Consider the following 26,448-nt stretch of genomic DNA (forward strand, 5'->3'; position numbering starts at 1 on the left):
CCCCCGCCGCTCGCCGCCGCCGCACCGCGCTGGAGCGGCAGCGGCAGCGGGAGCATCGGCCGCCGCCCCCGGCGCAAGTGGGAAGTGTTCCCGGGCCGCAACCGCTTCTACTGCGGCGGCCGCCTCATGCTGGCCGGCCACGGCGGCGTCTTCGCGCTCACGCTGCTGCTCATCCTCACCACCACGGTCCTTTTCTTCGTCTTCGAGTGAGTTCGGCTGCGCCCCCGTCCCCGCCCCCTCAGGCAACCCATCTCCTCCGGTCCCCTCCGTACCCTGCCGCGCACCCCAACTTCCCCAGCTTTTGATGGGCGCTCCAGCCCCTCTGGTCCCCTCTGTGCACCCATCCTCTCCCGCCGCCTGGGCACTCCACCCTTCCCAGCACCTGCCAGGCACCCTCCGCTCCCTGCTTGCCTGGGGCCTGCATTCTCCCTGTGCTCTCCGAGTCAGCCGTCAGGCCTCTAAGTCTCCTTGCACATCTCTTCTCTGCCCTCTCTGGCCGCTGCCGCCCCTCCAGACTCTCTGTCCTCCCTTGCCGGTTTGGATACCCTATCTCCGCTGGTCCCTTCTACCCTCCCAGCCACTCCATCCTCTGGGGCCTCACCCTAGCACCCCCATCCTTCCCTGGCACCCTACCTTTGCCAGCCAATGCCAAGAACAGCTCCTTCCCATGTCCCTTGACCGTTATCCTCTCTCCCCTCTCAAAATCTGCCCCCAGCCCTCCCTGGCTCCCGCTCCTGCAGCCTCACCTATCCCCAGGACTGGCTCTGGCCCATCTCCCGGGTTCTTTCTGACCCCTCGAGGCATATTTTCTTTATATCCCTTCCAGACAACTTCTGAATTTGTTGCGTGTCCTTTGGTTATGTACTCTGCACCACAGATTTCCTAGCCATCTTTCCCATTCCCTCCAGGGTCCCTGTAAGGTCCCCCTTGGTCATCTCTCTACTCTCAGACCCTTCCTCCTTGCTTCCCCTTCAGTCATTCACACCCGGGGTCCTCAGGCAATCTTCCTTCAGACATCTTTGGGCCTCTCAGGCCTCCCTTTCCCTCTTCAGCACTTTCCTTAGTTTCTCCACAGCTTCCTGCCCTTGGTCAGTCTCCTTCTGTCCCCCCAGCCGGCTCCCAAGCCCCTCCCCCCACCTGGCTTTCTTTCCCTTCCTAACATTCAGGGCATCCCCCTCTGGCCTGTTCCATAACAGGAACAGCTGTAGTGCCTCTCTATTTTTTTCAGTAGAGTCCAGAGTACTTTCGTGTGACAGGCCATGTTTGCCCCCCGGGGTCTTGACCTCTTCATCTCCCCAATGACCCATGATTGGCCCACACAGTACCTCCATTTTATGGATGTGGAGGGGATGCCTATCACTTCACCAGTGTGTCAGAGGTTTTCCACCCTACCCTTGGTCTCTAGCTTGAGCCACCTGCTACGGGATTCCTTGCATACACACTCACAGGTGTCCGCTCGTGCACACCCACCCTGTTCCGCATGAGCCCCCACTCCCCCTCCCAGTCCTTCCCATCCTTTGTGGTCTTACTGCATTATATAGTGTGGTTAAAAATGCCATCTCTGGAGCTAAGAGACCTGGTTCAATTCCCAGCTCTACCACACACTAACTGGGTGACTTTGGGGAAGTCACCTCACCTCTCAGAGCCCCAGTTTCCTAATCTATAAAACGGGGTTTATAATAGTATCCACTCTCTGAAGTTGTCACGAGGGTGGCATGAAGTCACACACATAAGCTTTTAGCCCATAACAAGCACTTAATGCTGGCTGCTATTACTGTTGTTTTCACCAAAAAAACCTTCCCCAGGGCCTGTGGCCATGATGACGCTGCCACAAGACACTAGCCCTCAGGTACCCTTTCTAGCTGCCAGATCATGTATCTGCAACCGTGGGTTTCCCCTTGAAGCAAGGTGAGGCCTTCCAGCAAATTAGTTTCTCCCTTTTACCCTTCCTTTCTGAGTCAGGGTAGATACGAAATTCAGGGATAACTCGGCAAGCAGAAGCTCTGGGGAGCCCCCTGCCCCCACATGGCCCCTAGACTGAGATTCAGATCCACTTTGCTGGGCCGGCTCACGTGGGTGTTTTAAAAGTGCGTTTTCCAGTATCTGGCCTGATCCTCCCACCAGGGCTACAGCCAGGGTAGAAGGAAGCGGTGCTTGCCATGGGTTGGCCCCATGACCTGCAGTGTGGGATTCTGTCAGTTCAGAAGCAAGACCTTCTATGGGCTGAGTGTGTATCTTCACTGGTAACAGACTTGTCCCCAGAGAGGGAGGAAGTGAGGACTTCTGGGTTTGGGGAGAGCTTTTGAATCATCTTCCGTTTACCTCTGCTCCTCCTCACTTGGGGTGGTGGATTTGGCGGGGGTGGGTGGGCCAAGAGTTCACATCGGTCTAGACTAGGGTTTCACCTAGCCTACTACAGGGGTTGGCAAACGGCGGCTTGCGAGCCACATGCAGCTCTTTGGGTACATTCCATCTCAAAAGTTGGCCGACCCCTGGAAGAGCCAGTCCTGTCCCTCACAACAATTTAAAAGTTATTTGAGAGCTAGAAATATATTTTTACAAGTAAGGAAAATTTAAAATAATATTATAAATGAAATTATGATAGTTTTATTTTCATTTTCAGTTTTACTTCAGAGCCACATGTACGTACCCCAAGAGCCGCATGTGGCTTGTGAGCTGCAGTTTGCCGACCCCTGGCGGCTCTTCCATCTCAAAAGTTTGCCGACCCCTGGTCTAGCAGACTAGGGTTTCACCTAGTCTCAGTAGAGAGCTGGCATGATGGTGAAGTCATGGAGGGTGAGCAATGCTTGCCCATTGCTCTGGGGAAAGGGAAAGGTGGCTCTCTAGGTCCTTCCTGCTGAGAATGGTTTTGCTCCATTGTTTGGTGTGGTAGATTATTGCACAGGCCTCCCAACAGGGTTCCCAGCTTGCACCCTGCTTCCCAGCAGCCAGAGTTGCCCTTTTAATTAATTGTAAATCAGACCCGAGCCCTCCCTGGCTGTCTAGAATAGGGTCAGAGCCCTGATAACAGGCTTCCTCCCTGTCCCCATCTCCTCCCGCTCCCCATGTACATTCCCCTCCAGGCACATTGGTCTCCTTGCACACTCCTACCCCAGGGCCTTGCACCTTTACAAGGCCCTTCCTTTGGGTAGCCTCACACTCCTCACTCTTTTTTTTTTTTAGCTGAGCCATCCTCCACCTGTTGGTAGTTCAGCGGCAGCTCAGCTCAGGCCGGGAATCGAACTGGTGACCCTGTTGCTCAGAGCTCACACTCTTGAGTGAGCTCTTAACCAACTGAGCCACTCGGCCGGCCCCTCCCTCACTCTCTTCAGTCCTTACCTGACCATCCCTATAACAGCAAACCAGTCCCCACCCCACATCCTCCCTGCCCTGACTTAATGTTCTCATCTGATACACCATACATATACTTTTGTTAGTTTCTTGCTTTTCTCCATAGAGCAGGACTTGATTCTCCTCACTGTTGTATCCTCAGTGACTAGAACAGAGCCAGGTATATAGTAGGCACTCAATACAGTAAATATTTGTTAAACAAGTGGACAGAACATGTGCTGGGAGCCCGGAGACCCTAGTCCTGTCACTGGCTGAGTGACCTTGAATCTGGCTGTGAGCCTCGGGGTCCCCCTTTGTAAAATCAGGGGGTTGGGGCTTGGTGTTTTTCAGGGCTCCAAAAGTCTCAGACTTCAAGTTTTCTTCATCCTCCAAGAAGTCTGGTTGGACTTGAACTGGTTGCGTTGTCATGTGGGTGACACAGAGGGCCCGGCTCTGTTTGAGGTTCAGGCCTGGGAGCACTGAGGTGTTTAGAGCAGAATGTGGCACACTTGGAGCCCTTTGCCTGGCAGTCTCTGCTCCTCAAGGGATGGGCCTCCCTGGAGGCCAGAGCCACCGATGAAGGAGGCTCCAGAAATAGCACGTAGGTGCCCACAGGTTTGCTTCCTGCTACTATGCCAACTCCTGGAACCTTGGCTAATTCGGGCCTTCCAGAGGCCGGCCATCTCCCAAATAGCAGCTCCTCCCCATCAGGTGCCACCCTGGCTCCGGGAGGGAAGGTAGCACAGGACAGTGGTTAATAATGTGGGTGGGCCTCAGAGGGCCCTATCTGTGCACAGTGTATTTATTCTCCCAGCCGACTAGGGTCAGGGGCCTGACAGAACTGACTTTGGACACCAGCCCTTGGGTATCACTGGTAGTGGCTGGACCATGCTCTTTTCCCAACACCCTTCACCTGGCTGATCCTACTCATTATTCAGGCTTTCGCTTAGGTACCTCTTTCAGCCAGCCTTTCCTGACTGTTCTGTTTCCTTACCCTTCCCTATTGTTCTGTTGCCTTCCCCTTCCCTATTACAGCACACAACGCCCTGTGTGGCAATTCTCTGTTTACATGTCTGTTCTCCCCAGTAGACCATAAGCCTCGTTAAGGGAACAGGGGACTCTTATGTTATTCACTGCCAGTATTCCTGCTTGTTATTGAAGGTATTGCCTGACATGTAGAGGACCTTACTAAATATTTGTGGAGTGAGTGACCGACTGAATGAATGAGTGAACATTGCCACAGATGGTTCATCTCAAGTGACAATCCAATTCATTGATAATGGCTGCCTGAAGCTCTGTGTTTAGAAGAATTCTGAGGCTATAGCTAAGTGCAGGGGTTAAGAGTGCTGGGATCTGTTGATCACACCTGCTATGGCTCTAGGAGAAAGTGCAAGGATCGATTAGTGATGTCTGGTCTGGGCACTGATTGGGGAGCGGTTGCTGTCTCAGAGAGAGGCTCTATTCAAGAACCTGGTGGTGGTTGCTGTAGCCCTGTGCCTCAGGGAGTCCTTGAAGTATCTGCTCATCTTTCTCTCTCTCTCCTCTCTCTAGCTGTCCCTTTCTGGCCCACCAACTGACCCTCGCCATCCCCATCATCGCCGCCGTCCTCTTCTTCTTCGTCATGAGCTGCCTGCTGCAGACGAGTTTCACCGACCCTGGGATCCTGCCCCGGGCCACTGTCTGTGAGGCAGCCGCCCTGGAGAAACAGATTGGTGAGTCTCCTACTCCAGCTGAAGCTGTGTCTCCCAGCTGCTCATTGCTTGACTTGAGAGGAGGCCTGGTTTTCTCTTTCCACTCTCTTTCCACACTATGCTAGGAACTGGAGGTACAGTAGTGAGCAAGGCAGGCTGAAGCTAACACTAGAGAGGAGGAGAGAGGTGATAAGTGAGCAAATAAACAAGAAATGCTAACAGGTGAAGGCTGTGATGGCAGCCAGCATCGTACTGAGTGCTTCCTAAGCGCCAGTTACTGTCTTCACCTCTTTATATGTATGATCTTATTTAATCCCCCAATAATCTTATGAGGTAGGTACTGTTGTTATTCTCCTTTTACAGATTAATTAAATTGAGTCTCAGAGGTTACGTAAATGGTTCAAGATCACATAGTGGAAGAGCTGAGACCAAACCCCAAGCAGTGTGACCAGAGCCCCTGTTCTTAAAAATTCATATACACTTATTCATATACACTCATCAAACATTTATTGAGTCCCCACTATGTGCCAGGCACTTTTCTAGAAGCTGGGAATACAGCATTGAACAAATCTGCCAATAATCCCTGCCTTCTTGGACTTGACATTCCAGTGGGAGCAGCAAGACAGTAAGCAATCAATGAAAGATCTAAGATGTCAAACAGAGAAGAAGAAAGCAGGGAGGTAGGATGAGAGCTGGGGGAGGGTGTATGATTTTAGATAGGGTAGTCAGGGAAGGCTTTGTGAAGGAGGTGACATCTAAGCAAAGGAGCAGAGACCTGCAGAGATAAAGGGTTGAGCTTGTGGGGGTGTGGGGGAAGAGTACATTAAGTGTGGGGGATGGGCTAGACCAGGGGTCAGCAAACTTTTGAGACAGAAGAGCCACCAGGGGTCAGCAAACTGTGGCTCGTGAGTATGTACTCATGGCTCTTTGGGTATGTACATAGAGCTCTGAAGTAAAATTGAAAATAAAACTATCATAGTTTCATTTATAAAATTTTTAAAGGATATTATTCACATAATGGTGATTTCATTTGTTTTATGGCTCTCTCAAATAATTTTGGAATTGTTGTGAGGGACAGGATTGGCTCTTCCAGGTTTTGGCAAACTTTTGAGACGGAACGTACCCAAAGAGCCACATGTGGCTCGCAAGCTGCAGTTTGCCGTCCCCTGGGCTAAATTATATTAGGTGGTCAGGGGGAGGCCTCTAGGAGGAGGTGGCATTTGAGATGAGCCCTGAATGCAGCGATGGAGCCAGCGACTTGTGGTCTGGAACCGGTAAAAGCAAAAGCCTGGAGTGGTGAACAGACTGGTATGTTTAAGGAATGGCAGGAAGCCCAGCATGGTGAGAAAGGACCTGTGCTCCCAGGTGGCCCTGGATTCTTCGCTCACAGTGTGGGTCTCCCTAGGTGGCTGGGCACCAGGGCCAGGGTCTTGATCTCAGTTTACTCCACCCCAGCTCTTTCCTGCTGAGAGGTGACGGGGTATTTGCACACCTCAGGAGTTCCGGTCTGTAGTTGGCTCCTTCCCTCACAGGGTGGCTTTCACGCAAGCTTTTAAACACCCAGCTGGCCCTGAAGAGACCTCATGGCCTGTAAATGTCAGAGCCCTGCTGCGCTCATGATAGGAAGTCATCCATTAATTCTCTGTGGCAGCTTGGGAGGGTGGGCAGGAGCAGAGAGGATGTTCTCTCCCTCTTTGTCTGCTCTATGTCTTGTCCTCAGCCACACCCTGGGTTGCTGTCTTCCTCTGCCTACATCCAGCTCCCTTCCCCTTGGGCCACTCGGCCACCCGGTTTCTGCTCCATCAGAACCCCACGGTCTGACCTGGGCTGGTCTGCCTGGCTCCGGGGAGACTCAGTGGCAGCCCCGTTTCTCCTCCCTCCTGATCAGGGCTAATTGGGAGGCAGGATTATTTGCCATGAAGCCTGGGCTCAGAGATCTGGCTGCCTGGGATCCTCTGCCCCCTGTGAGCTGCCTCGGTAATACCGACAGCAGTAATCCCCCATGTTGGGGGAGAGGTTGACTGTGTGCTGAGGGATTCCCATCCATTATCCTCACAAATCCTCACAACAGCCAGCTGTGCTGATGCAGAAACTGAGGCAGGTGATCACAGGCCACGGAGTGGAAGCATGGAGACGGAGTATGTGCTTTTGACTCCCAAATCCGTTGTTTTCTTTTCTGAGATGGCCGCAGGGACACATCCCTAGTCTTCCATGGCTACACCCCCTTCATCCTTATGTCTCAGCTCAAATGTCCCCTACTCTGGGAAGCCTTTGTGACCCCAGTTGAGCCACAGCTTCCATGACACATTCCCAGAGAGCCTTGTTCTGCCTGCTTGGCCCTGTGCTTCTTGGTGGTCATCATGGAATTGTCAGGCAGGCCCAGCAGCCTTTCCTGGACAGTGAGTGTCTTGTTCACCTTCCCTGCCATGTGGACAGCTCAGTGACTTTGGCTGAATGGATGAACCTCTGTGAAGGCCCTCCTTGCTATCCCCAGTGACTGGCGGAGGGACAGTTGGAGCCTCTCCCCATGTGGCATTACGGGTTTGATCCCTTATGTGTTGGATCATTTGTGTCAATTGTGTATGCCAACTCCTTAACGAGGGTAGGGTGGGTTGGCGAAGGAAGGCCTGACTGGCCAACACAGGTGAGACCAGGCTTTGGAAAAGGATCAGAGAAACCAAGAGTATCTTCTGCCTGGAGGATATGCGAAGGCTTCATGGAGAGGTGACTTGAGCCAAACTGTGAAGTTTGGGTGAAGTTCAAGCACAGGAGGATGTGTGAGGGGAGCCCTCTAGGCTGGCACAGGAGGAGGAGAGGACAGGGTGGGAAGGCAGGGGGACAGACGTGGGACCCTGAGCAGGCTGTGTGGGTTGGATCACCAGGAGTACTTCAGAGAATTCGGGAAATTCCCGTTGAAGGATGGGGTGGAGTCAGTCATGGGGGGCCCTGAATGTCAGGGTTGGAGACTTTCCTTTGAGAACAGTTGCCAAGCCTGGAAAGTAGCATGATTAGGGCCTTTGAATTCTCAAACTTGAACAGGAGGTTTCTAATCAGGGTGAAACTTTTTTTTTTTTTTAAAGGGTAAGGTCACTGAACCTTTTGAGAAAGTTGGGGGCTGGCTCTGAGGTGGTGATGCTGTTCATATAAATGTGAGCTGATTACCTCGGCCTGGGCCCATGCAAACTGTGGGCTTCTCACTTTGGCCCCATAGTGAGCTCCAACCAAATAGGATGTGGCCCAGGGCTCCCACTGTGCAAGCACCAACTGAGATAGGATGACCTGTGCCTCCCAGTTTTCCCAGGACTGTCCCTGCGTTAGCACTGAAAGCCTTGTGTCTTGGGAAACCTCTCTGCTGCAGGCAGACCGGGTACCTGGTCACCCTGCTCTGAGATCCTGACTTGTCAGCTGGCAGGCCGTGCAGCTGATCACTCTGCAGGACCACAGAGACTCTAGGTGCCCTGGGCAGTTGGGGGAGAGAGAGGAGGCAGGCCATTGGCCCCCAAAAACTCCTGGTCTGATGGGAGATGACAGAAACATGAATCTGAGAGACAGACTCTCATTTAGAAACTCAGAATAGACGCGAAGGCTGCCTCTCCCTCTGCCACCACAGAGAAGGTCACAAACAGCGTCCTGTCTCCCCTCAGGACCTTCTGAGGCCTGCAGCCCCAGGACACACACTGCCTGGATTGGCTTAGGGCTCTGCTGACCAGACCTGAACACATGGCCTCTCTCTTCAATCATAGTTATTTCTGTAAGACCCAGATTTGGGCCCGGCCCTCCCTGGCTTAGAATTTGGGTGATTTCCTAGCATCCTCAGCAGCATTTCCTGAAGATTGGTTATTGGGGTACAACCTTTGTGACTTTTGCCCTTTCTGCATCTCACCGTGTACCTTCATTTATTTAGTATTTTCCCTTGTATGGCTCACTTTTAAATGTATTTTACAAGTAAAATGTATATCACCTCCGTAGGCAGAAAGCCACTTGTTTTGAATAGAAGATAATCATAAAAGCAAAAACATAACAATGTTACAGAATTCTTGGTGGTTACCGTTGCCTGCAGAAAGCTGTCCTTTGAGGCCTGTGAGGATCACAGATATTAGGTATTAAAAGCTGAGGTTTTCCCTTGATGGAGTCAAAGGCTTGAAAGAGAATTGAAAAGGGAATAACTTCCTCATTGTGTGATTCAAGGTTGCTTAGTGTCATGGCCAGGAAACAGACCATCTTCCGCCTTCCTGAAAACTACCCCCATCTCCACAGAGGTGCACTTGTCTGGAGGATCAAGGCCAGCTCCAGCTCCCCAGCCCCCCATCGCCTGCCCCTCTCTGGTTGCACGGGGCAGTTAATGCTTCTGTGCCTTTGCTCACTGCCATGCCCTCCTCCCCTGGCGAGCCCAAGGAATTGTTCTTTCTGATCCAGCTTAATTGCTGCTTCATCTTTTGTTGGTTTCTTCAGTGCTGCTTCCTGCCCCACCCCACCACATATTCCCTTCTGCAGTCTCATGGTATTGAGTCTAGACACCAGTAATACCGTTAATTGACTAGCTATGGGTTAGACATTTGCATTATGTCATTTCTAATTTGCATCATCATCTTACAAGGTTGCTATTATTGCGCAGTGAGGAAACTGAGGCTCAGAGAGGTTGAGCAGCTTCCTCAAAGTCACAAGCTAACAAATAGCGAGGCCAGGTTTCAAAATGAGACCAGGCTGGCCACAGAGTTACCACAGTTGACTCATAGTGACTGTCTATCCACTTGGACTCACTCTGCTCTCAGGCTGAGCTCTTCCTGTATCCCCAAGTTACCCCTAAGCCTATATGTGGTAGGGGCTCCATAAACCTCTGGAATGAACAGAAATGGTCAGGTGGCGATTACAGTGATGCCGCACTCAGCGTGGGCACTGTGGCTGACCTTGAGCTGGCCCGGAAGCCGGGAAGACCTCAGCCCTACAGCTGTTTCCGCCATAGGTGGAGACTACAGAAAGGTGACAGTTAAGGCTCAGCAGGGTGGGTAGAGATCCCGGCCTTCCCTCACAAAAGCCTTCTCAGAAGCTTATGGCCAGCCCCAGCCATTCAGGCTCTGAGTGCAGAGTACCTATCTGCTCCTCTCTGCAGGCTGTGGTTGGGGTGTAGACACCCATGGCAGGCCCCTTGGTCAGGCGAAGGCGTGGGGAGACTCATTTGCTTCTCACAGCCATTTAGTGAGAAGGAGCCTTCCCCGCCATACCACATCCCCAAGGGCTTAATTTCCCACCTGGAAGGCAGCAGGAGGGCCTCACTAGGAAGAGGTCCCCTTTTGACTTAGAAGAGCCTGATGCAGAAAGAGCCCTGCAGTAGATCTTAGATTCCCTTAGGGTAGGGATAGCATCTCTTATATTTCCCTCTTTATTTCTTCAACAAATATTTTTTGAACTAATGACCAAAGCGAACATATTTGGCTCATTGGTATGGACTCGCCCCTTACTTCTCCCCTCACCTGCAACCCCCAGGCCCTGTACAGTAGCTTGGCACAGTAGATGCTAATGTTTGAAAGAATGAACACATGAATGGAAGACAAAGGTTCTAATTTCTTTTCTTTTTTTTTTTAAGATTTTATTGGGGAATTGGAGGAGGGGAACAGACAAGTTGCTGTCCTTTTGTTTTTCAGTCTAGTTGCGGAGGACGTTGCTTCACTGGCCCATGTTGGCATTATCATTGCACTCTTCCTGGATGAGGCATATCGGTTGCTGGCCCCTGGATGGCGGCTCACGGCAGCTCACGCTGGCTGCTGGCCACTCACAGTAGCTTAAGGCAGCCCACTACAGCCTACGCTGTCGCCGGCCACTCACGGCAGCCCAGCTTCAGGTGGAGCTCCTGTTCATCATCTTAGCTGTAGAGGGCGCAGCGTCACTGGACCTCATGTGGGATCCGAACCGGGACCCTGCTGCTCAGAGCTCATGCTCCCAAGCCAACTCTTAACCAACGTGCCACTCGGCCGGCCCAAGGGTTCTAATTTCTGCCCCACCTTAAAACGCTGTGGGAGTGAAGTTGGTTTCCTTATTTATAAAATGTGGGCACATTTTCCCTTGTCCAGCCCAGAGCATTTTTTTGTGCGAGTGAGACAGGGAATGTCAGTACACTTTGAAAATTGTTTTTCTCTGTTTCATCTTAAGAGGCTTGAGCCTTGTGGTCAGGAATGGCAGATGGACTTGCTCCGGGCAGTGGTAGTGGCTGCTGGGAGGAGGAGTGGGGTTGAGGAGGATTCTAAGGCCAAATCCAGGGCAGTGATTGGCCAGGACTGTTTGACCTGAGAATAAGCAGTGGGACAGCTGCTTGTCTTCCTCCTGGTGGGGTTCAGCCTCTAGTGGCATCCCCTCAAATCTTCCTTCAACCCAACTCTTTTAGGGCCCTGTGGTTGGTGACTTCCATTCAGCATTGGGGTGGCACCCTTGCTGCAATGTGACACCTTCTCTCCTGCACCCCTGGCTCTTGGCAGCTTGAGGAAGTCGGGTGTGTAGAGTTTTGCTTCCTCTTTCTCAGAGTTCCAGCGAGGAGGAACCCTGGCCCCAAGGCCAGGACATGCTGGTAGGCATTCCCTCCCTGCCTTGGGGGAGAGGTCTGGGCTCCCCTTTGCCTCAGGAGGGCCTGTGGGAATCCTGCGAGGACTCCAGCAACTTTTCTTAGTCCTGAAGAGGGTCATTGGCTGTCCTTCACTCACAGATGGGTTGCGTTCTGAAGTTTCTTCATAAATCAGTTGTTTGGAATATAGTGTTTCATAGAAACAGCAATGATAATAATGGCTAATATGTCTTACACACTTGCCAGGTGCCAGACACTTGGCTAAACCCACTTGATGAATTCTCGCCCAATCCTCCTAACAACACTAAAAAACAGGTGGAGTTGGGGCAGCTGGTTAGCTCAGGTGGTTGGAGCGCAGGCTTATAACACCAGCATTGCCAGTTCAATCCCCACATAGGCCACGGGGCTGCACCCTCCACAGCTAGATTGAAGACAACTAACTACTTGGAGCTGATGGGTCCTGGAAAAACACACTGTTCCCCAATAAAAATCCTTTAAAAAAACAAAAAGCAGGTGGAGATGATTATGTCCCATTTTCATATGATGAGGGCACAGAGAAATTAAGTGACCCACATCGTACAGCTAGTAAAGTGGTGGGGCCGAGACTCATCCCCCCATGTCCGAGCACAGTGCACAGTTAGCGTGAACTGTTTGTCGGGACCACGGCTCCCATGACCTAGTGCTGTGCTCAGAGCTGTCCTTGCAGCATCTCCTTCAGCCCTTGCTATAACCATATGACACTGAGAGTCTCTTAGCTCCATTTTACGGATGAGAAAACAGGCTCAGAGAAGTGAAGGGACCTTCTTAACTAGCAAGTGGGTAGCAAAACCAGGATTTGAACCCAGTGTTTCAGAACTCCAGAGCCTGCACCTTGCTGCCCCTCTTGAAAACTATTACTAGTAAGTACTCACCAGGTACCACTTCCTTTACTTGTACTATTTCTGGTCCTTACAACCCTTCAAGGTAGTTGTTATTATTTGTCTGCTTTTACAGATAGAACAACAGGCTCACAGAAGTTAAGTAACTTCCCCAAAGGCACCAGCTCATAAATGGGAGGGTCTGGATTTGAACTCCAGGCCTACCTGAGTCCAAAGCATGTTTTGTTTTCTGTCCTCTTTGCCTGCTGCCTCACAGTTCATAGACTCAGGACTGCCTGTTGATTCCACCGTCCCTGCTCTCAAGGGATGTACAGTCTAGGTTGGAGAGACAGCGTACACACACACAGCTGTCCTGTCACACCTCAGCATGGAGCAGTGAGTGTGTTCAGGTGCTGTGTACGAGGCATGAGAGCCCCTACGGCTGACGTGGTCAGAGAAGCTGCTGGAGACCAGACAGGTCTCCAGCGAGTCCTGGTGAGCAAAGTCGGGGGGCTTGGTGGGAGCAAAGGCAGGAAGCCTGAGGCTCCAGTGACTCATCAGGGAAGAGGAGAGGAGTGGGGGGAAAGCTGGTAACGGAGGCTGGGCCCAATTGTGAAGGGCCCTAATATCAGGACAAGAAGTTTGTCCTTTATCTTGTTTTTTTAGGGGAGGTGACTGAGGGTTTTGAGCTGGGAAGTGACACAAATGAGGTTATTTAGAGGAATGTGGCAGTGTATACCAGGGGTTGAAAGGCAGAGGGGCTGGGAGCAGGGAGTCATAAGTGGATTGGTGATACAGGCCTGGCCTGGGTAGTGTGTTGGGAGTGTAGAGCGAAGTGGCCAGGCAGGAATGAGGAAAGAAGGAAGGGTCTGCAAAGAGACTCCTAACTGGGTTCCCCTGCCTCTGCCACTCACTGGCGGAGTGACCTTGGGCACATCCCCTAACCTCTCTGGGCCTGTTCTCTCTCATTTGCAGACTGAATCAGTTAGAACTGAGGCAGTGAGCGAAGGGATATTCATCAGGTATTACTATGTGCCAGGGGCTATGTTATATGCTCTTTGAGATTCCTGCCGGCTCTTGGATTGTGCCATCCGTAGAAATAAGCACCCAGGCAGGGATAAATAACACTCATTATGACACTTGGAAATTTATAAAAAGACCTCAAGCCCAAGCTTTGGAAACTTGGTTTCACATTCTGGTTCTGCCACCTGACTAGCTATATGGCCTTGGGCAAGTCACTTAACCTCACTTAAAGTTTCCTTAACTGTAACCTGGAGATGATCATGATAACCTTACCTCTTGGGATGTTATCAGGATTAAAGGAGATGCTACTGTATACAAGGTGCTCAGCAGATAGTAAACCCTGCCAGTGAAGTGTTTTCTTTCCTTTGCGACTTCCTTCTTTCTCAGTAATTCTATGAGCCAATAATAACAGTGCACACTTGTTAAGTATTTATTTTGTGCCACTTCACATATATCAACTCATTTAATCTTCACAACAACCCAGTGAGGTAGGTACTGTTAACCCCATTTTAGTCATTGAGGAAACAGAGGCATTGAGAGATTAAATGGTTTGCCCTGTTCCACATCTAGCAAATGGTATCAGGAGAAACCCAGCTAATAAGAGGTGGAGCCAGGATTCCTGCTCCAATTTTACCTGTTATTTCCATCTTGCAGGTGAGAAAACGGAGGCTCAGAGAAGTTCACTCACCTTCAACCTCACATACAACCAGCCTGTGGCAAAACTAGGTTTCAGAGTGTGTCCATTGGCCTCAACCCACTGCCCTTTACCGTGCTTCCAGTACTAAGGAAGAGATGCATATTCCAATGCTTAGCTCCCTGTCAAACACACTGTGGTTGAGGTGATGGTGAAACAGCCTAGCAGAAGTCTGTGTGGTAGCTGGGAATGTGAAACGCGAGTCTGTTTGCTTCACTGACACCTGCCAAGCACGTAGAATGGTGCCTGGCATGTGGTAGGCACTCAGTGAATAATCATTGGAGGCAAGTGGCCAAATTGGAGATACCTGGGGAGTCGATCCAGTGGAAGTCATGGCTGGGAACATAGCTGAGGATCACAGACAGCCCCATGTGACTCTTGGAATTCTGTCCGGGAAGGAGCCACTTGGTCCTCTGTGGTCTGGGTTCCAAGAGGCTCAGTGGGTAGAATTGTGGGCTTTGTATATAGCAGATCCAAGTTCAGATTCCTGCCCTGCCAGCATACCAGCTACATGACCTTGGACGAGACCTTGAACCTTTCTTTTTCTTAGCTTTTTACCGAAGTATAACAGGCCTAGCAAAAGTGTACAAATCATAACTGTTGTATTTGTTAAGTGTTCACAAACTGAACCACACATGTAATCAACACCCAGATTAAGAAACAGTGTATGGGCAGCGCCCCAGAAGCTCTCCCACCCCACCTTGTTCCCCTTTCTGGTCACTGTTACCTCTCTAAGGTTAACCAAAATCCTGACTTCTAATACCAAAGATCACTTTTACCTATTTTTGAACATTTTGTGTGCTTATTACATGTGATTCATTCGTATTGCTGTGTGTGATTGAGGGTCATTCATTCTCATTGCTGTTTAGAATTCCATTGTGTGGATACACCATATTATTTTAATCCATTCTACTATTTATGGGCATTTGGGTAGGTCCAGCTTTTGGCTGGCATGAGAATTATTGCTGTAAACATTCTTATACATATCTTTTGGTGCGTGTCAAATCATAGACATTTCTGTTGGGGACACACCTAGAGATTGCCAGGGATGCATATGCTGAGTTCGGAAAACTTCCGAACAGTTTTCACGATGGTCATACGAGATTTCTAGTTGCTTTACATTTTTGCCAACACTTGATTTTTATATTTTTAAAATTTTAGCCATTCTGTGTAGTGATAGCATATTGTGGTTTTAATTTGCATTTCCCTGATGACTAATGAGCATGAGCACCCTTTCATGTGTTGATCAGCCGTTTGAACAACTTCTTTTATGAAATGCCTGCTTGAATCTTGTGTCCAAATTTGAATTCAGTTGTCTGACTTTTTCTTCCTGACTAATAGGAATTCTTTATATATTCTGGATACAAATCCTTTGTCAGATATTGCAAATACTGTCTCCTACTCTGAAGGTCACTTTTTCATTCTTTAAATGATATCTTTAGATGAATAGAAGTTCTTAATTGTGATATAGTGCAGTTTAGCAAATCGGTCTTTCATGATTAGCCCCTTTGTGTCTTATTTAAGAATTCTTTGTCTACTCCACAGTCGTGAAGTCATTCTATTTAAAAAAAAAAAGATTTTATTGGGGAATTGGGAGAGAGAACAGCGTTGGGGAAATGAAGAAGGGGAACAGACAAGTTGCTGTCCTTTTGTTCTTCAGTCTAGTTGTGGAGGACGTCGCTTCACTGGCCCATTTTTGTATTATTATTGCGCTCTTCCAGGCTGAGGCAGATTGGTCGCCGGCCACTGGGCAGCCGCTCACAGCGGCTCACGGCAGCTCACGCTGGCTGCCGGCCACTCACAGTAGCTTACAGCAGCCCCACTGCAGCTTATGCCATCATCTCATGGCAGCCCAGCTCCAGGTTGAGCCGTTGTTCACCATCTTAGCTGTAGAGGGTGCAGCGTCACTGGCCTATGTGGGAGCCGAACCGGCGGCCCTGCTGCTCAGAGCTCATCCTCCCAAGCCAACTCCCAACCAATGAGCCACTTGGCCAGCCCGTCTCCTATTTTTTTTTAATCCAAAACTTTTGCATTTAGAGCCGCAGTCCATCTGGAATTGAATGTGTGTTTGGTGGGAGGCGGCGATGCAGATACATTTTTTTCCTCATTTGTATATCCGGTGGACCCAGCATGTTTGTTGGAGAAGACCATCTTCCTGACGGGACTGCCGTGTTGCCTTTGTCATAAACCATGTGATCATATACATCATATTGGGTCTGTGTCTAGAGTCTCTTTTCTGTTCCATTGGTCAGCGTTTCTACCCTTGCACCCAAATCAAGCTGTCTGAAATACCACAGCTTTATCCTAAGTCTTGATATCAAGTCGTGTAAGTCCTCTAGCTTTGCTCTGTAAGATTGCCTAGGCTATTCTCAGCCCTTTGCATTTCCATATGAATTTTAGAATGAGTTTGTCAATTTCCACACACACAAACCTACTCGGATTTTTGACTGGGATTATGTTGAATCTACAGATTCATTTAGGGAGAATAAATCCTTTTCTAGTATTGAGTCTTCTAATCCATGAATATGGTATCTCTCTGTATTTCTTTTTCTCTTAAAATTTTTATTATGAAAAATTTCAAACATCCAGAAAATGGGAAGAATTAGTACAATGAATTCCTATACATTCACCATCTAGATTTGATTGTTGTTCCTAGAGTATTTTATTTGTGTCGTATATATGTATACATATATGTATAATTTTTATTAAATAATTTCATAGTTAATTATAGATATCATAGTCACTTCAACATGTATCTTCGAATCTAAGGACAACCTCTGATATCACCACAATTCCATTATCACATCTAGGAAAATTAATAGTTCCCAAATTTCTAATCTGTAGTCATTTTTCCCCAGTTGCCCTCCACATCTTTTGTTGTTGTGTTTGATTTTGTTTTTCAAATCTCAGATCATGCATTACTCGTTTATGTCTCCTAAATCTCTCTTAACTTAGAACCACCACTCCTCTCTTTTTGTAGGTGACTTTGACTTTTGCCAGAGATCAGGCCAGTGATCTTGTAAATGTCCCACATCCTGGAACCTGGAACTTGGATCTAGGTTTGAGTAGATGCAGATAAACCACACTAAGCTTTTTCAGGGTCCCCTTCTGTGATAGCCCTTCTCAGAGTTGTGTAAGGCCAGGGGTGTGTGAGCAGGTGTGTAAAGCTTTAGCACATAACAAGCTAAATGGTAGTAGCACTTAGTATTTATCCCTGCCTTAAGCCAGCATTTTAGCCCATTGTTTGTTCTCCAGAAAGTTTCCCTGAGGCTTCTCTTGTTCCAGCCAGGCAGCAGTGGCTTCTCCACCTCTGCTGGGGCTCCTGGCTCTGGGTTTGGACATTTCCCATCTTCCTCTCCTCCCACCCTCAGACAACACAGGCAGTTCCACGTACCGGCCACCCCCTCGAACCCGGGAGGTGATGATCAATGGGCAGATGGTGAAGTTGAAGTACTGCTTCACCTGCAAGATGTTTCGGCCGCCCCGGACCTCACACTGCAGTGTCTGTGACAACTGTGTGGGTAAGTGGGAGGCCGCATGGAGGGATCCAGGGAGCCCTGGGAGCGACAGAGCCCTGGAGACAGGGGAGTCACTCATGGGGAGGGGAGGTCTGAAACATCCAGGGCTGGGCAGATGTGCTCTGACTGAGGGGGAGTAACGGGGAGAAGCTCTTGGCTTCAGCCCAGGATCAGTGGATTCCTTCCCCCCAGCTCTGAAGTATCTGGTGGACACAGAGGTCCTTCTCCCTTCTCCCAGGGCTTAGCCTGGTCCTCAGTAGGTCCAAGGTCACAGGAACCAGAGACTGAAGGGGAATGATTTACAATCTAGTGGCCCAGGACCAGCCAAACCGAAAGACTTTGATCTATTGGGTTGTCAGAAAAGTCATGACGCATTTTTGCAACGAAAAACAGAAAAGATACGTCATGACTTTTCTGACAACCCAATAACTCCTAGGGTTTGGGAGGGACAAGAATCTGGGAACAGAGGAGTTTAAGCTGATGAGGTGGAGAGGATGCAGCCAGGATTGGAAGCTAAGCTCCTGACCCACAACTGCAGTGGTTGCTGGGGAACCAGAGGCTGTTTTATCCCCTCTCCCTGCTCTCCGAAGGTCAGGCAGCTCTGATGGGGACCAAGGGTGTGCCCCTGAGCAGGTTTCGTAAAGGAAATGCTATGTGAGAGGACACAGGTGAGCTGAGCCATGGTGACTATGCAGTCCCCAGGGCAGTGAGCTCATCACCCTGGCTCAGCGCTTGCTGAGCAAGAGAAAAGGGGGAAACACCCCATGACTGTAGGCAGTGAAGTGGGTGACTCAATGGGCATCATTCATCTATGAGATTCTGACCCACCCACCCCTTTCGAATGGTGCTGGCTTTGGCATGAGGCCTGCAACGGGCCTGTGACCCACATACCCACAGGGGACTTTCCTCACCAGTCTGGGTGTGACCCCCACCTCCAGGGACATGGCGCTTGTGTGAGATCAGCCCTCGGACCTGGCTTGTGCCCGTTCTCCACAAGTTACATAGTGGCCTGGTCCCTCCCTGGGCCTCTAGTTCTAGTGCAAGGGATGGGTCCTTGGTTGTTGGCATGTGGCTGGGGTCATAGGCCAGGCCACAAGTACTTTATGTGGATCTTTGTGCCAGGCACTGCTGGACCCTGGGATTCAGCTCAGTGTGAGGCCAACACAGGCTCCCTCGTGGAGCAGGGGTAGTCGGCCAGTCCACTAATTATAAATAAGTATGTAAACACCATAGGCAAAGTGCTGCAAAAGATAAGTGCCAGGGCAGCAGGGCAAGTAACAGGGCCCTTACTTTGTTTAGGGTCAGAGGACACTTTCTTAAGGAAGTGGCTTAGCAGCCGAGACATGAAGGAGGAAGAATTACCCTTCACCAGGTAAAGAGATGGGGAAGAAGGTGTGAGGCAATGGGAACCGGTTCACAAGGAACCAGAAGCAGGGAGTGTCTGAGGAACTGAGAGGCGGCTGATGGGGAGAGTGAGTGGGTGGGAAAGCCCGGGGCATCGTGTGAGGCCTCTGCACACCTGTGCTGTGTGTGCAGGTGGGCGCTAACCCGTCTCCCCTGGCCCTTTTCCAGAACGGTTTGACCATCACTGCCCCTGGGTGGGCAACTGTGTGGGGAGACGGAACTACCGCTTCTTCTATGCGTTTATTCTCTCCCTCTCATTCCTAACGACCTTCATCTTCGCCTGCGTGGTCACCCACCTGACGCTGCGTGAGTTGGCGGTGGGGGTGGGGCACACTGGGGGCGGGCCGCAAGCTCAGCCTGGCTGAGGGACTGTGATCACCGTCCCTCTTCGCTGTGACCTCTCTTGTTTCTTCCTCGCCAGGCTCTCAGGGAAGCAACTTCCTCTCCACTCTGAAGGAGACACCAGCGAGATATCCTTTGTCTGCTAGTGGGCACCCTGGTGGGAATTGAGGTCCCTTCACTGGGGTGGGGCCCCACACCTCGTTTTATATACAGAGGGGAATGGCGTAGAGCCGATGTTTGTCCTCTAGAATCCAGCGTACCAGCTGCTGCTGCACACCCCAGGGTAGAGCTGATCCTAAATGGGCTGTTGTGGAGATGGGGTGGCCGAGAACTCTCCAGAGCCACAGTCCCTGTCTGCCCTTAAGACACCAAGCTCCTGGACCATGTCATGTCTGAGGCTCTGGTGCTTGGAACCCTCAGTTCCCTCTGCTAGCCATCACCCGGGGCTCGTCGTCCTCTCGAAGGGAGCGCCCGAACCTACCCTAGGGCCCAGGAGGTGATCCTGCTGAGAAGTGGTGACTGGGCCACAGGAAGGTTCCAAACTTCTTTCCTTTCTGGGGAAGCAGCTCCGCTGAAGGATAGGTGAGAAAGGCTGGGCATGGCACGCTCCCAGGCGCGGGAGGCTCCCAGCCCCGATCCCTGTGTGGGTCCTTGACTGGCCTGCTCACTGTGCTGGAGTTGGTGATCTGCTTCTTCTCCATCTGGTCCATCCTGGGCCTCTCAGGGTTTCACACGTACCTCGTTGCCTCCAACCTGACAACTAACGAAGATGTGAGTAAGGCTGGAGCAACCCCTCATTCCTGGGCGGGACCCTCAGAGGGATGCAGGGCTGAGGGAGCGGGAGGGGCCCCAGTGCAGCCCCGACTCGCATACTGCTGGGGAAACATGGGAGGCGTCGGAAGGCCGCCAGACGTCTCAGTCCAGTGCTCACGGCTTGGCACTGGGAGACCCAAGGCAGGCTCCTGAGACCCCACATGCCTCGACCCCGCAGTGCAGGCTCCCAGGGCCCCCAAGTTGCTTTCTCTCTTACCCCACAGGAGCAGCACTCACACCATAGCAGTCAGTACATTTGGCCAGCACGCTGCCGTTTCCAGAGTTGTTTCAGTTCCCGTCATCTCTCTGGGTCCTTTTGCCAACTCTGAGGCAGAAGGAACCAGGATGCTTTTTCTCCATTTGATGGCTGAGTGACTCGCCCCAAGGTTACACAGCTGGGAAAGGACAGAGCCAGGGTTCCGCCCAGAAGCATGGCCATGCTAGCTGTGCCCCACTGCCCTTGTAGGCAGCAGAAACATGACTGTTCTCGGGGTGTCCCTGAGGCTTCCTTATTGAGGGGGACAGCAGGACAGGACTGTGAGGCTCCATCAACCCTCCCTACCTGCTGTCTTACAGACCCCCACCAAGCATTGTTTGAGCACTCACTGTGTGCCCAGCCCTGGGCCAGACCTGACCTAAAAAGGCAAATGAGAACATCTGTTTCAGGGCTGCCACCTGATACTAAGAGGCCCATTAACCAACAGAAAATACGGTCCTTGACTTCAGTCTCTCATTTGGGGAAACAAAATTTGACACGCATGACAGGGCTATCATGTGCTGGGTGTCTGGGACAGAGCAGAAGTGACACCAGCCAGCATCTCCCAAGGCAGTTTCCTGGGTGCTGACTCTGCAGGATATCACTAGGGGTTAAGCAAAAAGACTGGTATGGCCAAATAAATTTGGAAAACTCTGGGTTAAAGTCAAGCAGGCTTCCTTCACTGCTAAACTCCTTAGTGCCTTTGATAACTGGCTTCACAGAACTAGAAATGGGCAAGATTTTGTCTGGTGCTCCAACAATGCTATCAGAGAGTTGGTATCAGAGAGTTCCCAATTTTTCAAATGAGGATTGCGACTCAGAGAAGTGACGATCTTTCTGAGGTCATGCAGTGAGTCAGTGGCAGGGCCAGGGCTCACAGTCAGGTGGGCCTGAGCCCTCTGCCCTTGTCCTGCCCTCTATCTTAGGTGGCTGGCCGGAGAAGGGAGGATGCACCCAAAAAGTGTCTGTGGAGGCTTCTGTTTGGCTTTACTTTGTCTTCTGACCTGTTTGGGGCCTCCTCCTTTCTACTGGGTGCCCCCAACATTCAGAAATCCCCCCATTCTTACCGAATGGTTAAAGACATGTTCCCTCTAATAGTCTAGCCAGAATTGGTTTCAGAAATCGCCAGTTCCACCCCCACCACCTCTAGACCTCCCTCCTAGACATGCGAAATGAAAGAAGGTGCCTGACCCAGACCTTCTTCCTGCTTGCAGATCAAAGGCTCGTGGTCCAGCAAGAGGGGCGGTGAGGCCTCTGTCAATCCCTACAGCCATAAAAGCGTTATCACCAACTGCTGTGCTGTGCTCTGCGGCCCCCTACCTCCCAGGTGAGACAGAGGGTGACCCTGTGAGTCCACACCTCTCAAAGAGGTTCTAGAATCAGCAGACCTCTCCCCACACCACAGTCCTCTGTCCACCATCCCCCACTGAATGCAATCAGGGCATTTGTCACATAAAGAAGTTCTGTGGAGAGCTGTGATTTTTAATCCTGCTCGTAGAAAAAAAGTACAAAATATAAAAAAGCAGAGTATTAAATCTCACAGGTAATCTTACTCCCCAGGGATAACCTCAATGTTTTGGCCACACTTGAGCGACACAGCCCTTCTGGGCTGATGGCGAGACTGGGTGGGGCCTCTGTCCTCCCTCCTGGCAGAAGAGAGCCCTGTTGGCTCAGCCCTACTGAGATGTGCCCCATCCATCCTGACAGCAGGGGGCGCCAGAGCACCAGAAAGGAAGCTAAATTGCAATGAACACTGTAAGAACAAGATTTCCCTACAGTGTCTTCCCTCCTCCTGCCCAATGTGCTTGTCACCCATCCAGCCTGGGAGAAGGGACAGTAGGAATCACACTATCTCCAAATGCCTTTTCATCCTTGCTTTTCCCATTACCTGCAGCCTGGCTTCTTGGCAGCCAGACAGAAAGGTGGGCCTGTTTAAATTCACAGTGAATAAATCCTGTGGCCAAAAGCCAGGTGTCCAAAGTGCAAAGAGGGCCCTTCCAGAAGGGAGGAGTCTTAAGCCCCCAGTGGGAAGGCAGCTCCCCTTTCCTCAGCCTTTCTGGGCTGAGTCTTCCTTTGGCTAGGAGGTGGACTGTCATCCAGGCCGGGCCTGGTGCTCTGGAGTATGGTGGGGTCCTCATGTGTCCCCCCTGTGTTTTGGAAGCCTGATTGACCGGAGGGGATTTGTGCAGTCCGACACCGTGTTGCCCTCGCCCATCAGAACTGACGAGCCAGCCTGCGGAGCCAAGCCCGATGCCAGCATGGTAGGAGGCCACCCCTGAACTGGGCTCAGTACTTGCCACCTGCTGGCCTGTCCACCCCTCCGCACTCACCTGCCGCCCTCCAAACCTGCCGAGATCCTCCCCATTCCACCCAAGGGAAGCAGAGCCGCCAAAGACTCAAGTCTTTTCGTATTTATTTCCTACCCTGCGTGGCTTCCCCCACACTGTTCCATGGCTGTACCCTCTGCTCCCCAAACCCAAGTTCCCACGGCCTTGGGCTCAAGATCTCCCCAGCTGATCAGTGGCAGGAGTGACAGGATAGAGAGGCCAGGACCCCTGAGGCCATCCAGAGGACCACGCCAAGTCTCTGCCAGGGTGAGCCCTGTGGGAGTGAGGGTGCAGACTGAGGGCTGCACCTCCCAGTCAGGGGAGCTGCTGGACCCTGCTGAGCCAGGGTCCTGAGGTGAAGCAGGACTGAGGAGCAGTTGGCTTCAGACAGTGGGAGAGGATGCCTCCATGGATTGCTTTGGTTTGTGGGCTCCTTCATTCTTTTTGTGATGATCATTGTTTTTTCTTCAGTGTTTTGGTTTTTTTTGTATGGAGTTGGCCAATAGGATAGAGCAGGGGTTCCAGCTAGAGAAGGCAGAGTTGGGGCCGGGTTGAGGGCCACCTGTGTCAGAGGAAGCCAAACCAGCCAGGCAGGCACCCAAGACCTCAGCTCCTGCATGATTCCTGGGCAGCACACCAGGAACTGGGGGCCTTGCCTTCTCTCTGCCCGTGGAGGCTTCTCTGCGGAATCCCAGCCCGCCCCCCGCCCCCACCTCTCTCCCAAGTCAGGTCTGGGGGTGGGTAGGTTATACTCATGCTGGCAATACTTGAAACGGGTTTATTAATGCTGGGTATTTTGCACAATTTTATAGATCTTTTTCCTACATTTTTTTAAATGGAAGAAGAAAAAAAAAGTCAGCCACATTGCTATCTGTGTAGTGCCAGGTTAAGGGTTATCAGAAGGCAAGTTGGTTTGACTAAGTTTATTACAAAAGACCTTCTGCCTGTGAGTGAGTGAGAGCGAGAGAGAGTATGTGTGTGTGCACGCGCGCGCCCTTGTACAAATGTGGCTGGCTCCCACTTTCCCACATTCCCTGAGCTGCCTCCCTCCCTTCCATCCCCCTTGAGTGTCCGCCAGCAGCAGGAGCAGCCTGAGCCCGGGGGACAGGGAGCATGTGCGTTGATTACAAGACACCCCTGGGCTCCTGCTGTAGCTCAGCCCGCATCCTCTTGTCTTCCCTTCCGCTAGGGACTTCAGACAGCCAGTGGCTGGGGACTCAGCCCCCCACCCCCACCCCACCCCTGCCACCCAGCCCCCAGGTCGGGCTTCCAGGTGGGATCTGCCTAGACAGGCTGAGGCTGGGTGTGGTGGATGGGGTAATGGCGGTGGGGAGTGGCTGCCATGCTACAAGCCACACCCCCTTCTCCAAGCCCTGAGTCTGGGACCCAGTGCCAGGGGCCAGAGGAAGGGAGTCTCTGACAACTGGAGGCCTCTAGCCAGAGACAAGGAAGGAAGGAGCAGGGTAGGCCAAGAGACGAGTGAAGATTGGCCTAAACCTGGGCGAGAAACTCAGAAGATGTCCCTCCTCTGCTGGGAGCTATAGTTTCTTGTCAAAATAGATAGGAAATTGTGTCTCTGCCCCTCTCCTTGGCCCTTCAAGTGGGCTGAAGTCCTTAGAAAGTGACATAGGAAGTCCCCACATCTCGCCCTTCCTTGCTCCAGAGGCTAGTAGGTCATAATAGGCAGCTGAGAAGTGACAGCCACAGAGGGTCCCCTCTGGGAGAAACAGCTTCGCCCCAACCTCGGGGCCCTGGGCCCTGCTGCAGTGGCACTGGGAGGTGGGGAGGAAGCTGGCTAGAGGAGGGGACTGCCACCTGCCTTTTATTTAAGCCAGTATTCTTTGTTCCTGCTTGTAATAAAACTTTTGTTTTTAAGAGTTGATTTGCTTTGGTTTTTTGTTTGCTCTTCCTTTGCTGAGGCCCCAAATGGCAGCCATCTATTCTTTCAGCCAAACTTGGTCTCTCCTGGGGAGACAGAGAAGGCAGACAGCCCAGCGACACAGCTAAAGTTCTCTCCTGGCTGGAGTCTGTCTGCTGGAGGCGGAACAGAGTGGGCTGCAGCTAGGCCCCTGTAGGCGTGTGAGAAGAGGCCATCCTATCCCCTCCTCGTCCCCTCTACCTTCCCCTGCCTCAGGAACTTGGAGACCCTCAAGTCCTTCTTCCTTGCTCCCTTTCCACTGTGAGCCCCAGTGACTGCTCAGCTAAGAAAATGTTTATGAGACAGATTCCAGTTTGAGAGCTGGAGTTTCCCTGGCCCCCACCCACACCTGGGCAGCAGGGCCCCGCCAGACAACTCATAACACTGGCCCACCTCTCTGGTATCTCCTCCAGGAGGACACCTGTCAGGATTTTGCCATCTCCTGCACAGCCTGAGGGGAGCTAACAGGCCTCTTTGCAGAGGGTTAGCTGGTAAGACTGTATCTTCCCTGTCGGCCAGCACTGCCCGCTCCCCTCACACAGCATCTCATCCTCATCGCATGCCTCACCCACCATGGAGCCCATTCACTCATCTGTCTGGTGTGTGGTGTGGTGTGTGTGCTGGCGGTGGTACGGTCCCCAGGGCTCCCCCCTGAGCAGAAAAATGGGGGCATGGGGTCAGGGCGAAGAGCCCAGCCCCCCTCCGGACTGAGGAAGTAGCTTTGCGCAGAGCAGCTGTCCCACTGGAGCAGGAGGTGAAGGGCGAGGATGGGGAGGGTGGCGTACTGCTCCAGGTGCTTGGGCCTGTTCTGGTGATGTCCTGGTGTGCAGGGGCCCTTGGTCACTAACACTGTGTCCTGGCTTTCTGTCCCTGCTGAGCTTTCTCTCACCTGCCCGTTTTCTCTCCTGCTTCATTGCCTGCTGCCCGAGCCTTGGACCTTCTGTGGGGAAGAGGCAGGTGCTGTGGCAGCATCTGTCCCCACAGCATCCCTGAGGCCTCCTCTCTCCTGCCAACCCCGCTAACCCTCTCTCTTCTTCTTTGCTGTCCTGCCCGGGATCTCCAGTGTGTGCAGGGGCTTAAGGACCTCCTGAGGACCGCCGCTCTCTGCCTCTCCAGGAGTGGCCTGGGGGGAGCCAAGCACCCGGCACCTCCACCTGCCTAACCTGTGGCCCATCTGCCACCGTCTGTGCCTACAGGGTCTACCCCCAAGCCTGCCCCACTCGAGTGCTCTCTAGGGTCCCCCCAGAGGGGGCAGGGGCTGGCCTCTTTGCCCCCATCCCCACTCCATGCCGCCCAGAGTGTAGAAAAGCCATAATGCAGCTGTCAGCACATTGATGTAATAACTATGCTGAAATTCGCCCTCCCCTCCTTACTTCCCCTTCCCCAGATTTGTAAGGTGTCCAGACTCTTTAGGAATCTTGCCTTACAGCCTGCCCCCCCCCCCAAGCATGCAGCCATAGTCGAGCTGAGCAGGTTTCTTCAGGAGCCGTCTGGGGTGTTGATGGTTGATGACGCTGCTGAACAAGTTTGGCGACTGTTCTAAGCATCACTGGTTTGACACTGTTCCCACGGCCCCCTCCACCCCCACCCCTGGAGTAGGTAGGTTGCAAGGAGGATGCTTGTACCCTTTGCTCCAGGCACTGAGGGACTGAGCTAGCTCTGACAGCCCAGTGTTCAGAGGAACTACAGGAAACTGGGCTGGGCCTTGGAAATCTGCTGAGC

At 51.8% G+C, this 26,448-nt stretch overlaps 1 protein-coding gene across 1 annotated transcript; it reads left to right on the forward strand.

Moving 5' to 3' along the window:
* The first annotated feature begins 42 nt into the window (after positions 1–42).
* ZDHHC18 (zDHHC palmitoyltransferase 18) lies at positions 43–25,874 on the forward strand. The gene is made up of 10 exons (XM_019650286.1): positions 43–206; positions 4,882–5,042; positions 17,520–17,669; positions 19,239–19,376; positions 19,492–19,540; positions 20,081–20,183; positions 21,696–21,808; positions 22,643–22,742; positions 25,140–25,217; positions 25,790–25,874. The coding sequence occupies exons 1-9, from the start codon at positions 127–129 to the stop codon at positions 25,179–25,181; spliced, it is 936 nt and encodes a 311-aa protein (XP_019505831.1). The 5' UTR covers positions 43–126; the 3' UTR covers positions 25,182–25,217; positions 25,790–25,874.
* The last annotated feature ends 574 nt before the right edge of the window (positions 25,875–26,448 follow it).

Source organism: Hipposideros armiger, unplaced genomic scaffold (genome assembly GCF_001890085.2).
Source record: "Hipposideros armiger isolate ML-2016 unplaced genomic scaffold, ASM189008v1 scaffold_138, whole genome shotgun sequence".
Classification (NCBI taxonomy): domain Eukaryota; kingdom Metazoa; phylum Chordata; class Mammalia; order Chiroptera; family Hipposideridae; genus Hipposideros; species Hipposideros armiger.

Coding starts and splice junctions, on each gene's coding strand:
- ZDHHC18 (XM_019650286.1), top strand. CDS start 127: ATGCTGGCCGGCCACGGCGGCGTCTTCGCGCTCACGCTGCTGCTCATC. Junction 19,541..20,080: donor CTGAAGGAGACACCAGCGAG/ATATCCTTTGTC, acceptor TGGCCTGCTCAC/TGTGCTGGAGTTGGTGATCT. Junction 21,809..22,642: donor TGCGGCCCCCTACCTCCCAG/GTGAGACAGAGG, acceptor GTGTTTTGGAAG/CCTGATTGACCGGAGGGGAT.